At 38.5% G+C, this 17,810-nt stretch overlaps 1 protein-coding gene across 1 annotated transcript in view; it reads left to right on the top strand.

Moving 5' to 3' along the window:
• The window catches only part of CERK (ceramide kinase), a 65,954-nt gene extending 48,975 nt beyond the window's left edge, over positions 1-16,979 (top strand). The window contains exons 9-13 of the mRNA XM_034767104.1: positions 2,264-2,369; positions 5,318-5,388; positions 9,738-9,949; positions 11,656-11,864; positions 14,182-16,979. Of these exons, the coding sequence (XP_034622995.1) occupies positions 2,264-2,369; positions 5,318-5,388; positions 9,738-9,949; positions 11,656-11,864; positions 14,182-14,281 (698 nt within the window). The 3' untranslated portion in view covers positions 14,282-16,979. The remainder of the gene's footprint in view (positions 1-2,263; positions 2,370-5,317; positions 5,389-9,737; positions 9,950-11,655; positions 11,865-14,181) is intronic.
• Positions 16,980-17,810: the final 831 nt, after the last annotated feature.

The following is a 17,810-nucleotide window of genomic DNA, read 5'->3' as shown; positions in this document are numbered from 1 at the left end:
GGCTGTTTGTACCATCCTCGGGAAGGCCTAGTGGGCATTCCCCTGCGTAAACTCATTTGTAGAGGCATAGACAATATTCCTAATTTCAGACACCAAAATGATACATGCATACAAATAGGATAATCATATTCAGTGAATCATAACCTTTTCAATTATATCTTACATGATCCATCTTGCATAAAATACATCATAGTTATGCCATAATCATATCATATATAATATCTCTATGAAGAATATGGGGCATAGTTTCACAACACCACTCACAGTATTCTACAAGGATACAGTCTCCTTACGCCTATACCTGAAATTTTTACCAAAAGTGGTCTCCAAGTTTCATATTAACCAGTCCATTCACTTAGCTGTTTTTCTTTCCGTAACCACACATATCTGCAGAAGCATGTAGATTCCATTCCCTCAATGTCCAATAAGCTTTGGCCTTTTACCTGCAGAGAATAAAAACAATCAGGATGTCCCCTAGACTGTTTGTTGTGGTAGCAGAGAGAATCAGGGGACAGGGCCTCTCCACCCAGAGAATCTCCAGTGGATTTCCGGCTGCATTAAACTCCGCTCCCCACTGTTGAATCTACCTTCCACCACTAGGGTATGGGCTCACTCCACTACAGCTCAAGCAATGACCATGGCATCCCTTCAAGACATGCCTTTGATAGACATAAGTAGAGCAGCCATGTGGAATTCCGTCCGCATGTTTGCAACGCACTATGCCTTGCTGCAAGTCATGGTGACATATGCCTCCTTTGGAATGGTGGTCCTCCACGCAACCCTTCTGTCTTCATCCTCGCACCCGCCTCCCATGTAGGTAGTGCTTGTCAATCATCCACAGTGGAATATAGTAGAAACCATCACTCAAAGAAGAAGAGAAGAGGAGGTTATTTACCTGTAACTGGAGGTTCTTTGAGATGTGTGGTCCCTAGCTGTCTTCCACTTCCCGCCCTCCTTCCCCTCCACTTCAGATCTGTCAGATTCGTGGTGGAGAAGGAACTGGAGATGCAGTCAGTCCACCACCCTTTATCGCTCTTTATCACCTCGGTCAGAGGCATGATGTGAGTCGGGGCACATGTGCGGAACAACTGACCCTACTTTCAAATTTTCTGATTGTGGGCCCATGGTGCACGTGCGTAACCCACAGTGGAATACAGCTAGGGACTACACATCTTGAAAAACCTCCAGTTACGGGTATGTAACCTCCTCATCTACAACTAAAATTTCATTGATAGGCTAACTTGGTGAGTAAAGTGAAGAAAGTTCCTAGTATTGTTCATCACAACTGTTTCCATTCACATTATGGAAGCTGACAGGTTAAGCAAAATTTGTTAAATGTCAACATCTGATAGTTTCTATGCTAATTATTGACCAGGTTTTACTAATAGCACTGTTCTTGTTAATGTGCTCTTTGTAAGAGTGATATCAAATATCAACCTTAACATTCAGTAACCAGTTTTAGTAGGGGAGCTTGGGAATGTTTTTTGTCTGAGAGCAAGTAAAGTTAGTGATGCAAGGAGTAAGGGCAATAAGAAACATATGAGGATAGAAAAGGTACCAATGAACACAAGTGTTCCCCTTCTCATAGAAAATATGATATTAGAGATTCAAGGAGAAAAAAAATGGAGCAAGGTATTGGATTAGCTGTAAAGAATGAGGCTCTTGGGCTTGAAAGAGCAGTGGAACTACAGTAATATGGAGGAAGAATCCATACCTACAGAACATTATTTTCCTAAATTCTGTAAATCATGTTGGCCAGAAAAAATAAGTTTGGGTTTGATTTTTTTTTTTAAGGGGACGGGAACTAGTGATCTTCAAATATTTCTACTCCTGTATTTCTTCTTTATCCCCCTTAAGACTGTTTGCCAAAGTGCATGTAAATCCAAGAATATACTCATTCAATTTTGTATTTGGCCTTCATATTGTAGTGCTTCTCACTTTCACAGAGACTTCTGGAAATTAATATCAGAATTTTAATTTTGGGTGTACTCTCCATTCTTTAACCCTATAAATCCAGTTGTTATGCTCCTGGGAAGTATTGTTTATGTCCCCTCTCCTTTAAAAACAAAAACTAATGTTTTTGCCCTATCTAGGCCATTGAAATTCATGAGAGTTGTATAGCTAAGCACCATAGCTGGCTTTAAAAGTCTGGGCCAGAATAGCAAAGAGATGTGGAATTGAGGAGAGCAACTCTTCTCTTGCAATTCCTGGTGGAGGAAATGGAACAACAACTAAAAGCTATGTAATGCTGTTTTTTTAAAAGGTTTCAAGACGTTTCTCTCTCATCATTACTATGAGGGAACAGTTTCCTTTCTACCAGCAAAACACACACTGGGATCTCCAAGAGATAAGAAAAGATGCAGAACAGGGTAGGTTAATATTTCTCTGTTGGTACTACACACAAACTGTTTAAAAAAGGATCAGAACTGAGTGTTTCAATTTTGATAAACTATTCACTTTCATTTTCTGCATGATCTAACAAAGAAAAGTAATACAAAACATTTATTTATTTATTTTGGGTACAGATAAGGGCAGGGTTTTTTTCTCCATATCCAGAAACATGCTGTCATAACTATAAAGGGAAGGGTAACAGCTGTCCTGTGTACAGTACTATAAAATCCCTCCTGGCCAGAGACTCCAAAATCCTTTTCCCTGTAAAGGGTTAAGAAGCTCAGGTAACCTGGCTGGCATCTGACCTAAAGGACCAATAAGGGGACAAGATACTTTCAAATCTTGGGGGGGGAAGGTTGTTGTTTGTGTTCTTTGTTTGGGAGTGTGTTCGTTCTCGGGACTGAGAGGGACCAGACATCAATCCAGGTTCTCCACATCTTTCTAAACAAGTCTCTCCTATTTCAAACTTGTAAGTAAATAGCCAGGCAAGGCAAGGCGTGTTAGTTTTCCTTTGTTTTCTCGACTTGTAAATGTACCTTTTACTAGAGTGTTTATCTTTGTTTGCTGTACTTTGAACCTGAGACTAGAGGGGAGTCCTCTGAGCTCTTTAAGTTTGATTACCCTATAAGGTTAATTTCCATACTGATTTTACAGAGATGATTTTTTACTTTTGTCTTTAATTAAAAGCCTTCTTTTTAAGAACCTGATTGATTTTTTCCTTGTTTTTAAGATCCAAGGGGTTTGGATCTTGATTCACCAGGAGTTGGGGGGAGGAAGGAGGGGGGATGGTTAATTTCTCCTTGTTTTAGATCCCAAGGGGATTAGATCTGTGTTCACCAGGAGTTGGTGGGAGGAAGGAGGGGGGATGGTTAATTTCTCCTTGTTTTAAGATCCAAGGGGTTTGGATCTGTACTCACCAGGGAATTGGTGAAAGGTTTCTCAGGGCTTCCCAGGAAGGGAATCTAATTGGGAAATGGTGGCAGCGGAACCAGAGCTAAGCTGGTAGTTAAGCTTAGAAGTTTTCATGCAGGCCCCTACATTTGTACCCTAAAGTTCAAAGTGGGGATCAAGCCTTGACACATGCTATGGAAGAGCTGAGTTTTGTAAAAAGTGCAGTTCCTTGATTATCAAATGCACCACTTAATTTTTCTAGGTCAGCAGACAAAGTAAACTCTTCAAAACAAAAAGAAACCCTAGAACTGGCTTGCATTACAAAAATGTGTCTATTGACCAGCTGATGTATTTCATCCTGCATTACTAAGGTCTGGTCTACACTCGGGGGGGGGGGGGGGGGGGGGGGGGGGCTGGATCGATCTAAGATACGCAACTTCAGCTACGTGAATAGCGTAGCTTAAGTCCAAGTATCTTAGATCGATTTACCTGGGGTCCACACGGCGCGGGATTGACGGCCGCGGCTCCCCCGTCGTCTCCGCTACCGCCGCTCGCTCCAGTGGAGTTCTGGAGTCAACAGGGAGCATGTTCGGGGATCGATATAGCGTGTCTTAACAAGATGCGCTATATCGATCCCCGATAAATCGATCGCTACCCGCCGATATGGCAGGTAGTCTGGACGTACCCTTAAGGAAGCAAAATAGAAACACTCAAGGACACATGTCATGTAAACACTAGCAAAAGACAAATCCAAAAGCCTTCTAGCTTCCTACAAACAAGGAAGTAATTACACTATGAGACCTCAGATCCTGGAAAGACTTAAGCATGTGAGTAGTCCCATTGAGGTAAAATCTTTTTAATTATCACAATATGACTCTTGAGGTTAATGGGACTACATAGATGGTTCAGTCATTTCAGGGTTGGGACCTCGTTCTGTTCCCATTGAAGTAAATTGCAAAACTCAAACCCACATTAACTGGAGACAGGGTCCCCTAATACAGCCAAATATATTTTAATTAATGACTAGTTTCCTTTTTTCCAATTCTATTAATAATTTTGCTCTAAGTTAGAAAGAACTGTCTTTGTCAATAGTCATTGAGGTTTAAGAATCTGTTCCTGGCTTTGAGATAACGGACGTGGGTCTTTGATTTCAGACAGTAGAGGCTTTAGATCCAGGCATCCTGGGTCCAATCCTTGCTGCTGAAGACCTACACAGGGAGAATCCCACCCCACTCTACTAATGTCATATTGGGACCTTATGAAATTCCATAATTTTGTACAGGCATTTTTCTTTCTACCTACATTTTTAAGGTGTTTCACTTTTTTTCCATTTAAAAATGTTGAACCTAAAAATAATTATGAAATTAAAAAACCTTGTAAAAGCTAAACAAGAGTTTCCAAACAAATATACATTAAAAAAAAAGTCATCTGAAATGGGGATCAGGCTTTCCTCAGCCCTTCGTTACTGCTGTTAATGTTCTGCTCCCAACAGACTTAATGTGAGCCCTAGTCCTGCAGCCCAATCCAAGAGGACAGATCATTGAAATCATTGAGGCTCTGCAAGGGCATAAGAATCCATCTGTGTGGATCCAGTGGAGGAATGAGACCATGGTGTGGATGTGGGGAGGAGAGTCATACTGCACTTACGCTCACAATCCTATTCTGTTATCTGTACTCTGCTGTAGACTCTTGGGTGTGCATTATAGATCTTTTGGCATGGCAGCTCAGTTTGATTCTGATCCCTAACAGAAAATAAAAGTTTTAGTGTGACTTTTGCATAGTTTAAGTACTAAAATAATCCATTATTTTGTATGTATCCCTTTTAGGGACTGGGTATTTCTTACACAGATTTCTTTAGTGTAAATCCAAGCACTGAACTCTATTTGAAGCACTTGGAATCTTTATATGCTAAAGAACAATGAATTTAGGCTGCGTAAAAGTAACATTTTCCAAATGTGAAATAATTTAAGTAACTTATTTCAATAGTTGAAAAAAACATACTAAAATTAAACTGAACAATATTCTTGTTTTTCAGGTGCTACATTTGCAGGCAAAGTAAGCAACAACCAGAGGAGCCACAGAAAAATTATGGATTAGAACATAATGGTAATATATTGAAGTGATAAATGTAAAGAATGTGTAGTGTTTCATTACAAAAAAATTCTTAAACACCTAGATCAGTTTCACTGTGTTTTAATTATTATAAACTAGCCAAGAATTCAGGATTCAAGTTGAAAAGAAGAATTTAAAGAAAAAACATAAATTATCACTGTCCAACAATCCTCCTAATAAATATACTAATTCCTTGAAGAGTTCAGTGGATCAGGCTTCTCCTGCCTGAGAAGGAGAGTTTATTTTGTGGTCTCAACCAAATCCTAAATCATCTGAACTCTTATCACAAAATAACACTTAATTGGCAAGCCCTGAGCTAGTGTGGAAGCTAAATTGCCTCCTAGATAGATATCTGGGAGGATAGCAGTTAAGGTTTTGTACTTAGTCAGTGCTAAAGCTCATTGTAAATAAACAGTTACACATTTTAAAAATTGTAAGTATCATGCTGTGAACATGGACTAGTAATAACCTACTTAACATCTTTCCCAGTGACACCCTACCAGTTCTCTGTACAGATTACATGTGTTGTTCCTCATCTGGTGCTCCAATTTTGTCAACCCCCTCTACACACATACACAACTCTTTGAATTCCTGCATTGATTTTCATTTTCCTTCCTCAGTACCTTCAGACTACTGCTCCTCCCCTTCAAGGCTCTGTGCAGCTCTGCTCCTGGCTGCCTCACTTCTCCTGTAGCCCATTACTCCCTCACTTGTGTTATAGTGTCTTGGCAAACGTTGAACCTCTAGTAGAGCCAAATTCAGACTAATGTAAATAGGTGCATTCCATTTGACTGGAAACTAGTCCCTTCAATCTCCTCATGTAAATCCTTCTTCAGTGTTCTTGTCTTTTGGACAGACTTCCAGTGCTGACCTCTACTTCTGTTCTTCTTTGTTTCCTTAGGGCCTGATCCAAAGCCTGACTTCAATGGATCAAGGCCTTAAATATTAAACATAATGGACCAGTCCTCCAGTATATTGCAGTCATTTTGTGCAACATCACTGGTAGAGTCTGGTCATAAAACTAGCATATCTAGCACCAAGGGTGTCGACTTGTATGACAGGCCCACCTCCAGCTGCCAGTGTAAGGGTACATCTTCACTACCCGCCGTATCGGCGGGTAGCAATCGATTTATCCGGGATTGATATATCGTGTTTCGTTAAGACGTGATATATCGATCCCCGAACGCACTCACCGTCGACTCCGGAACTCCACCAGAGCGAGCAGCGGTAGCGCAGTCAACGGGGGAGCCGCGGCCATCAATCCCGCGCCGTGTGGACCCCAGGTAATTCGATCCAAGATACTTTGACTTCAGCTACACTATTTGCGTAGCTGAAGTTGCGTATCTTAGATCGATCCCCCGCCCAGTGTAGACCAGCCCTAAGAGTTGGGATGTTTTCAGGCTGCACTGATCCCCAGCTGCTATTTCAACCCCTTAAGATAGTTAGCAGCTGGAGTAAATTAGAAGAACCCAGGTTGCTTTGATTTAGGCCTAGGAATCAACCCTGCTCACAGAGTACCTGAGCCAATGCTTGTTGAAGGCAATAGGAGTCTTGTATGGGCACTGGATCAGTCCCAGAATCCCCAAGATCAGGAGTGAAGGAATATTTTTAGCAGTGTTTTTCATTCAGTATCTTGTACCACTGCTCTTCCTATGGGCATGCACCTCACATACAGCTGAAACCAAGCTGGAACAGGTTTTCTTGTTGCTATTTATGGTTATGTAACTTATTTTAACATTGCATAGTCCCTGGTAAGATGGAATTGCAAAAAATGTGTCATGATATTGAGGAAATGTTTTATTTTAATCAGTTTTAGGAGCTTATCATAGTTTATTAGAGTTCCATGGTTGTTTCAAATTTCTGTTTTTCCTTCTAAATCTACATTAACTCAGCATCTTTATGTGCAGAAAGAAGTGGCAAGATGATGGTAATGTGTTATGTCACAGTAGAAGAAAATTATCTGATGTGTTGATCAAAGACTCGACCCTGCAAGGGTTTAGAAGACTGTTGTGAAAGAGTAGTTCAGGGCCATTATGAAGGCTGCTAAGCATGGTGTTATGTTGGTTATGATCCAATAACTGTTGGCTCAGAAGAGTGGGACCTGCAAGTTAGTGAGCCAGGAATACTGTGGCCAGCATGTGTCATGAGGCATTAAGCCTCTGGTTGTGCAGAATACTATTTTTTTAGAGCACAGATACTGTCAGCAGCTGGTCCTCATGGCTGTCCCAGCTCTTCTTTAAGAGAAGCTGATAAGCAAAGTGGAATAATCTGCTACTCATGCTTTGTATTCACTGGATTGCTCTCCCTACCCTCCATCATGCCTGCTTCCCCCCTGCTCAGTTAAGCACAGGTTTAGAAATTTGCTCACGCTGCTGAGCACTGAATGCATTTCTCAGTACTATGTAGAAGTCTCTCTGCAGGTGCTGAGCAAATATTGAGTACTAGAACTTCTTTGTGTCTGCACAAGTAATTTCAGCAGCTTCCAGCAGCCTGCAGAGTCAAGGCCCAAATTAATATTGCAATCAAATACTCTGAAACCTCTCCATGTTTAACACTCTATTGTATCATTCTGTAGCTATGCTTCCTTTAGTTCAGTTGCCAAAGAGTCTGGTGAGTGGAAGATTCAAAAAGTGGAAAATTCAAGGGAAGTTAGAAAAATTCATTTGCTTTCAAGAAATAACTTCCTCGGGCTCTTGCTTTCTCTCTGTTGCTGTTTAGTTTGGAGGAAGATCAGTTCAAAATTAATCCAACACTGGCAACAGATACTGCTTTTGAATACAAGCTATGCAAGCTGCATGATCAGGCTAATTCTTCTCTAAAACAAGCATGGCACCATTTGATCAAGTTGTTCAAAGAATATCAGAATTAAAGTACAGATGAAGGTCCTAAAATACTACATTTAAGGCACAGAAAACCAACTCAGAGAGAAAACCATTAGTTATTGATTTACTAAAATGGGTAGAGGGCAAGAATGTTGTATTGCAGAATCCTTACAAGTAGATATGTCACATGGCTTCCATCCCCCCTCCCCTTTTCATTGATACAGTATATTACTGAGCTTGATCATCCAAGTTTATCTTCTCTGTTGGTTCCTTAATATTTCCTTTAACATACTCTACCCTAATCATCTATAGTGCTGCTTTTCTGTCTAGGTAGGTTCTTAAAACAGTGCTCCAAGCATCTTTTGACTGGGTAGATGGTTGTACAGAGGAGTCTGTCTTAAATATTTGAATCCACTTATATTTGGAAGGGATGTTTAAAAATGCCTTTATGGCCTTTTAATTCATTGAGGGGATAAGGCAGAAAAGATGTAATCTTAAAACCAAAACATTTAATTTGACTTATTTTTCTGATGTCAGACTCTTTTTCCTTACATTTTTTCAAAAAAATTGCCATTTTTATGCAGTATTTCCAGTGTAACCGTCCACTGTGTCCAGGGGGGGAAATACTGCTACCTGGTAGTAAAATTGATGCATCCAGACATTTAAACGGAGTCTGGATATAATCTGTTAATGCCCATAGTTTGGTCTTGATGAAAACAAGCTTCTCTACTATTTTTGTCTTTCAGTTATCTGGGCAGGCACCACACAGGGACCAATTCTGCCCTCAGTTAATCCCGTGCAACTGCCAATGCCAGAAAAATGTTGAGATTTCCGTCGCTCCCTCCTGAAACTTCAGCCATCGCTGACTCCTGAATCATTTATCATCCCTCCCACATTTTTAAAATTTATTTGAATACATTTTGTGGCATGGGAAAAATCAAAACAGAATGGAACAAGCAAACCACACACACACACACACACACACACACACACACACACACACACACACACCCTTAATTTTCCTGAATCTGCATCTTAATAAATAAATACATTAATAAATTAAAAGTAAAACTCCAAAAATTGCTGTCTCTCCCCTTGCTCCCTTTTTTTAGTCAGCACCGCTTTTTCTTTTTTTTTTCTTTTTTTCTTTTTTTTTTTAACTTTGATTTGGGTTAAGCCCATGACCATGAATGTTGAGTATATGGAATCTGAATTTGACATTCATGTGGCAGAAGTGTCAAATATGTATGATATAAGGGAGAAGAGCGTGTACCATTCTGGTGCTACAGACTCAGAAAAGAATGCTTAGTAGGAAGAAGTATGAAATATTACAATATCAACTTTGTGTGTGAATTCATGATAAAATATACAAAATACATTGTATTACTTAAGTTAGATACATATCCATAATGCATTAAAATTTGTATTAAATAGCTGAAACTTGCTAAGCATGGTTTATCTCACTTCTCCTGTAAGTATATTGGTAATAGTCTTAACGACATGTTTGACTGTGTGTTTCAGAGGATGAAGGAGGCGAAGATTGGAAGGTTATTAAAGGAAAGTTTCTGGCCATCAATGCAGTCAATATGAGCTGTGCCTGTCCACGGAGTCCTAAAGGCCTTTCTCCAGCAGCTCACTTGGCAGATGGCTCTATTGACCTCATTCTAGTTCGCAAATGCTCTAGATTCAATTTTCTAAGGTATCTCATCAGGCATACAAACCAAGATGATCAGGTATGTATTTTCTTTTTCTAAGACCATGTACTGTTCAGGGTCTGAAGGGGGTCTAAATGCTGGTAGAACTATCTGACACAAAAATCATTAGTGGTGGAACTGATAAACAAGAGCATGTATGTATTTTGGATGAGATATTCTGTCCGCATGTGACCATTGAAGATCTCATGACATTTTACGTAAGAGCAAGGACTTCTCCCATAGTGTCCTTAGCCAAATTCCAATTTTGGTAATTACATTAGTCCTTTGTAAAATTTCCCTTGTAATTTCTGTTGGATACAGTTAGTATTTAACATCCTTTCATCCCAAAATGCTTGCAGACACATACATGTTTGTTTGTTTCACCAAACACTGAAATGCACAAACTTCTGCCCCACAGCAATATCACACAACTGTTCAGAACAGGAAATGAAGAAGAATTTACTCATTGGAAACTGCATAATGTATGTAGTTTATCAGAATGTAGTTAACAAAACTATAATTTGGGCATGACACAGGCTTCCAAAAGATCTTCAATGACCATAAGTGATTAGAATATGAGCTTTACCAGTCCTTCATCAAAATTTCTCCTGACTTTATGCTGTTACATTTTTACAGGATTGATTCCAAGGGAAGTCTGCCTGTCTTGTTTAGAATGTAGTATCAGGTGAAATCTTAGCTCAGGGTGCTGAGATCATATCTATGGCTGCCAGTATGCTGGTTTACCTGGAATGATTGCCAGACACATGATTTCAATGCCATGTGTGGATGATTGACTAAACAATTGATTAATGGTGCACCTCATTGTAAAATGCTTATTTAGGCTCACTTTTTTATTTCTATTCCCACTTCTCTCCCCAACGTAAGTGGCTATAACTTCTTGCCCTGTACCTTACATTATCCTGACTTTTAAATATTTCAGACCAGATCCTGAAAGTTGCCTCCTGGGAGCAGAGGACACACAGCAACTTGATTTGTCCCTTAATGTTTTATACAAAGCTTATTTTAAACAACTTTGTGAAATACGTGGTTGTATATTATCACAATGTAATCCTGTAAGCCTCTGATAATTAAGACAATCTCTTAATTACCACTTTTGTTTTCAATGAGGTTAGCTAGTTAAGAAGCTTTTACTTCATTGCAGAATAAATATTACTGTTCCCTCCCCTCCACCCTTGACATTCCCAGCTCCCTCACAGTGCCTATAGTGCCATGGACTTCTCTAGATGTGGCAATCACTGGACCCTGCTCTCAGGGGAAGGTTACACTGCACAGAGGCAGGGGGTTGCAGAAAAGTCAGTGCAGTTGTATAGGGTCTGGAAGTTGAGAATCATAGATTGGTATGGCAGTGGGCCTCAATCTTTTTCATATTGTGACCCTATGACACAACATAAAATAATTTTGGGACCCCTTCCTACGCATAGTTTCAGGATCCCCATTTAGCCATAAAGAAGGGCAGGGTTTGGGGAAAAAAGTCCTTGAGAACCCATGTCTTGTTGATGAAAGCAAAGGCCTGAAAGTCAGGAGGACCATGTGTTTTATGTGAAAAGAACCACTGACTTGTAGTGTAACATTAGGAAAATATCACTTGTACTTCATGCCACAATCAGCCCCTTTGGAAAATTGGAGACCCCAGTGAAAATGAAATGCTGCTTTCTATATTGAGCTTTACTGATTAATTTAAATAAAATACTTTGTAGAATGCCTCTTTTAATTTCTCTTTGTAGTTTGACTTCACGTTTGTAGAGGTTTATCGGGTAAAGAAGTTTCAGTTTACATCAAAGCATTTAGAAGACAGTGACAATGATGTCAAGGATGTAGGAAAGAAACGTTTTGGCCAGTTCTGCAGAGACCATCCAGCTTGTTGCTGCAATCTTAGTAACAGCATCTGGAACTGTGATGGAGAAACTTTGGATAGCTCCACAATTGAAGTTAGGTGAGTAACTGTCAAGGTGTATATTATTTGTAGCAAGATGATCCTTTTAAGATATCTTCTTTTAAGGCAGTCAGTTTTAAGACGTTAATAGGTAATAGATAACATTATATTCCTAAAGAATTCTGTGATGCTTTTTAGAATCTTTGTGAAGAATTTCTTTGAACGCTAGCCTTTGCTTTTTACCAAATACTTTCCAGGAAAATATTAAATGCATCCTCTCTCTTTCATTAGAATACACTAAAATGTATCTGACAGCAGATTCAAATCACATCCTCACAGGAATTTCAATGATTGGTTGGGTTTGTCAGGGATCATTTGCACTTTATTTGGGGCTATTTATTTGGGGTTATTTGTAAAAAAATAACCCCAACTATACAAAAAATATGCTGGAGGCTAATTTAGCTACAACTAATCAGGAAAGAGTTCTTGGAGTCATTGTGGATATTTCTCTGAAGACATCCACGCAGTGTGCAGCGGCAGTCAAAAAAGCAAACAGGATGTTAGGAATCATTCAAAATGGGATAGAGAATAAGACGGAGAATATCTTATTGCCCTTATATAAATCCATGGTACACCCACATCTTGAATACTGCGTACAGATGTGGTCTCCTCATCTCAAAAAAGCTATACTGGCATTAGAAAAGTTTCAGAGAAGGGCAACTCAAATGATTAGGGGTTTGGAACGAGTCCCATATGAGGAGAGATTAAAGAGGCTAGGACTTTTCAGCTTGGAAAAGGGAGGCTAAGGGGGGATATGATAGAGGTATATAAAATCATGAGTGGTGTGGAGAAAGTGGATAAGGAAAAGTTATTTACTTGTTCCCATAATATAAGAACTAGGGGCCACCAAATGAAATTAATGGGCAGCAGGTTTAAAACAAATAAAAGGAAGTTCTTCTTCACATAGCGCACAGTCAACCTGTGGAACTCTTGCCTGAGGAGGTTGTGAAGGCTAGGACTATAACAGGGTTTAAAAGAGAACTAGATAAATTAATGGAGGTTAAGTCCATTAATGGCTGTTAGCAAGGATGGGTAAGGAATGGTGTCCCTAGCCTTTGTTTATCAGAGGGTGGAGGTGGATGGCAGGAGAGAGATCACTTGATCATTGTCTGTTAGGTTCACTCCCTCTGAGGCACCTGGCATTGGCCACTGTCAGCAGACAGGATGCTGGGCTGGATGGAACCTTGGTCTAACCCAATATGGCCATTCTTATGTTCTTATGTTTATGTTCTTATGTTTTCTTCATGTGCCTTTTTGTTTGCTAAGTAAAACTAACTGTAAATATCCTGTATAGCAATGGTTGGAAAGGAAGATGGTTCAATCCCTTTCTTCCTGCTTCATCTTAAAGCTTATGTAGCTATTAGTTGCTTCCACAATTCCCAGGATTCCACAGTGAAGATACAGAGAGCACGTCCAGTGCTCATTTGGGCTAGTGAGGAATTAGTTCCATGCAACATCACAAGTGTGCGCCAAACTTCTGTTTAGGTTATATAAGGGTTGAGAATATCCACATTGGTGTTTTATAATTTTCATTATTTTATGCCACATTTTCTGGCATAGAAATTATCTTAAAATACACTTTTGGTTTTGTACCTGTACCCTTCAATTATCCTTCATTTTGAGGGCTGTCATTCATATACATCTCAAAGTTACCAACATTCCATACAAATTCACTATCCCTTTACTTTTATTGTTAAAAATGACTTGCATCAGAAATAAAGGATCATAAAACTAAGATGATAGGAACTACATTCTCTAAAGGAGTGAATCCCATATCATTGTACTTAACTTGCATTGAGATACTTTTGGTTGATTTGGGGTCTTTGTCAGATGTTGCATCTGACTTTCAGGCCTTGGCAAGTAGAGAAGTATGTTTACAACTAGGTAAATGTTCAAGGGAGAGGGAGTGTGGAAGGCTGGAGTTTGTTTTTTTAATTGGTAAAAGGAACCAGAAATACAGTACAAAAGTCTGTCCATAGAACAGAGTTCCATTAAACAGTAATCAAATGATTAGATAATCACAGTGGCTTCTTTTGGCCTTGGGAATCTATGAATCATGCAAAACTCCCATTGAACGCCCTCTGTGGGGAGTGGTGGTCGCAGGGCTGGTGAACTTGTGAATATGCACTCCACTGTCCAACATCCTCTGCAGAAGGGGAGTGTCCCAGCAGCAGGGGGCAATAACTTTGTGCTGCAGAATAGAATGTTTAGCCCTGCCACGTGGAATGCACAGTGATTCCAAATTATGCCCATAGCAAATGAGATTACTTCTTAGTTTAAAAAAAAATCTTCAATACATAATTTCTTTATTTTGCAGGGTTCACTGTCAGTTAATGAAACTCTTTGCAAGAGGAATAGAGGAGAACTCTAACGATGAAGCTATTTACAACCAGAGTACAGTTGAGCAATTACTATAGATATCCTTCCACGCTGTTTAAAAAAAAGTTAAAGAAAATTACTGGAGTAAATATGAATTTCATTCAAGTTAATAAATATTTTAAAATTGGAAAGCATTTTGATGGTAAAATATTTATAAAATTATATTTTAATTTCATCTATGTACATTTTTAAGTATTTTAAACCTTCTCTGAGTCATCAGGAGATATTTCAGAGAAACAACCTAAATTATGTGTATGGCAGGAGGAGGATTAATTGGCTTACATTTTCATAATGACTGATGTTCATTCCATTTTTAAAGAACTAATTGACTGGCTGTGTTGCAATAATAATTATAGATGTGTTAAAGTAGTGTGAATACTTTCCACTGAAATCACACCTTTAGAGTAGATCAACATGAGATATTTGCAATGTTAATTTGAAAAGATCTGCTTTGATAGAATTATTCTATAGCTGCATGTGATTAAATACTGGAAAGTAGTAATATATCTTCATTTACTTCATCTCTATTTTTGGTTAATCTTTCATTACTTGATTCTGACTGTATCTTGCAACTTATCAATGCAATTCAAATATACATTCCTGGCTTTAAGTAATAATTTTAAGAGTTTAGAAGTATTTTAGTAAATAAAAGGCACATCTGTATATAAAGTATACCTGATCTTACATACTGTATTTATAAACTCCCCTGCATGGAACTTTGTGGGATTATAAAAGGCTTTCGTGAACTGTTTGGATGATACCAAATGGCAGCTGAAGTATCAAGCAGCTCATAGGGGCATTTTATAATACCAGAAAGGCACAGGCAAGAGAAAAATTACAAATATATTATAAAGCACCAGCAAATTCTACATTTTTAAAGTATTTTAAATTAATACACGAAAAGGTTCCCTCCTAGCAATGACAATGGCACAGTCCTTTGGAGAGTCCTTTATACAAGGTGAACAGGGGGCCAAAGGTTCATCTTAAATGTGATTTAATTGACTGAAAGGTTTTAGGTACTTTTAATTAGTGAAATGTGGAAAATAATAAAATAAAACTTAATTTGCTGTGTGAAGTCCTGGGGAAAAACTGACCTTTGATAAATCACAAATTCACTGTGTCAAGTGCTTGTTATTTTAGCAGGGAAAATTGATTATCCTGTACAGATATGGAGTGATTATTTACATGTGCATATTAATTTGAGTATTAACACTTTTGTGCTGAAGTTGATATAGATTTTGGGCTGAATTCTCTTTTATCATTCCAGTCTCACACCTACATAATGAAGATCAGAGTTTGGCACCCTCTCTCTATGTTGCCTTTTGATGAGCGTATGTTTTGCTATAAAATGTTCTGTTTGTTTTGTGTCTGAACGACTAACAGTACCGTATTTACATAACTTATTGAAACTTCTGATGTGTAGCTGCATTAGTTTTGTTTTTCACACTGTTTGTATTGTTTAAACTTTGATAATTTTTCATTGTACTGCTGAAGCACTTGAAGTACAGTTATCATAGATGGCTGTTTTTTTTTCCAATGGAGGCAATTACGTTTAAGTGTAATTACTAAATGGTGTGCTGTATCATTGCTATAATGATATTTGTACTGCAGTGTTCTGATAAAACATATGCAAATGATTTTCCTTTAAAATACAGTAATATAAAGCGTAGACTCTATTTTTCATTATGTACTATTTCAGTGAAATATTTGAATACCTTTCCAAAAGCAGTACTGTTTTACACTGTTCTGTAATGGGATGGGTTGGAAAATTGACTGAACCAATGTTGTTCAAACTTACTTAACATAAAAACACAATTTACACTATATTTTTAAAGTCACATTTACTAACTGTATTTTGAAGTAAAACCTTCTCTGGAAATATAGTAATCCAGTTTTACAAATACATGTTTTGTAAAAGTATCAAGTTAGTGTAAAAGTTAGCTGTCCACTTAAGTGGCCTAGTGATAGGCATCTAGAGGGAAACCCACATCTCAATTCTTTTGATCCTTGGTTAGGCAGTGGCTCACAGCACTGTGGATGTGGCACATTTTGCTCATGGGCAGATGGGGACACTCATCATGCTCTAAAGTATCAGTTCCAATTGGTCAGGAGTATAATTTATGCGTTCAGAAATGAGCATTATCCAACTGCCCCAGATCAGAGGTGTAAGGCTGAGAAAAAAGGGCTATGTGGGTAAAAACCCTTCGTCCTGTCACGAATGTATACCGAAACCCTTTGAGAACTCCTACTGCCAGAGGCTATGGGTATAGTGTTTCCGAAAGAATCCTATTCTGAAGGGCCCTATTGTGAAGAACAAGCCACAAGGGGAAAGCTGAGAGGGAGTTGTGTAGTCTGGTGGAGAGATGAAAAGTAAATTAAAAAGCAACTGGGCTGTTGCAACATAGCAAAAATGTAGCTAATTGACAAACTATATTGTTTCATCTGAATAACTTTCTTTGTAGTTTTTTGTACTACCAAAGCACCATATGTGATTGTATGATGTGTTCCAGTTTATTTTTAAGCAAAGAGAACTGTGTAAGTAGCGTCTGCTTATGTCTTAGTTAATACTAGAATAGGATCGTTCTTTTCTAAAAACCATGTCAATACTGAAATTACAGATGGGAAAACTAAAAGTTTAACTTTTTAAATCTTGCTGGCTTCAAGATTAGAAAAGTACATTTTGTTCTGACACATTGAAGTGAACTCTTCTGAAAAATAAAATTATGTTATACACAATATGGCTGATTTTCTTTTGTCATAAGTTTCTGCTCCAGCAATTCTGTTCTTTTTCCACAGATTAGAGTCCGACCTATTTTGCAATGCTAATTCCCCTACTCGTTAGCTGCTCTGATCTGCACAGCAGATCTTCAAAATTCAGAACAAGTTGTAATACCTTAGTGCTAACCTGTTCACCCACCCGCATTCTCTCATCCTCCAAAATGTGCTCATCACCAGATCTCTGTCCTGTTGGTTTGTGATAGCAAGAGCTTGTTGGCACCAACATAAGCAGATTTAGCCAAACACAGAATTAATTAACAGGCTTCCATCTGGGAAATCTAGATTCAAAATAGTGAATAGAACTATGTTACTATACAGCCAGTTTGATGCAGAGCAACAAATACAGAAGAGTATGCATCATCCTTTATGCATGTGAGCCTGCCAATAGAGATACAATTGTTTGTAGAAGTAAAGGAACAAGGAACTGGCAAATTAGTCAGTGGATTTTATTTTTATGGGTGGTGACTCTGAAGGTCACAGCATATTTTGCAATCTTTGTGACATTGCTGAAAAAGTAATTTGATCACGGCTCATTCTGTAAAATCATGACATCTGTCTTTTGCCCTAGCAATCAAGATCTCCAAGTCATAGTCTGGGAGCTGAAGTATGTTTGTGTAGGAAATAAAAAGGATGCCCTACATTTAAAACAAGTCATTGTACTGATGATTCACCCTGGATTAAAAACTGGAAGAAACATAGTTGAATTTTAGATAATATAGTTCTCAGATCATTTGTTGGTCAATGTTGTATCTAATGAAAAACAGACTACAGAACTTATTTAGTGCCTAG

This window comes from Trachemys scripta, chromosome 1, assembly GCF_013100865.1.
Source record: "Trachemys scripta elegans isolate TJP31775 chromosome 1, CAS_Tse_1.0, whole genome shotgun sequence".
Taxonomy (NCBI): Eukaryota; Metazoa; Chordata; order Testudines; family Emydidae; genus Trachemys; species Trachemys scripta.
This window is presented reverse-complemented; position numbering and strand designations above follow the sequence as displayed.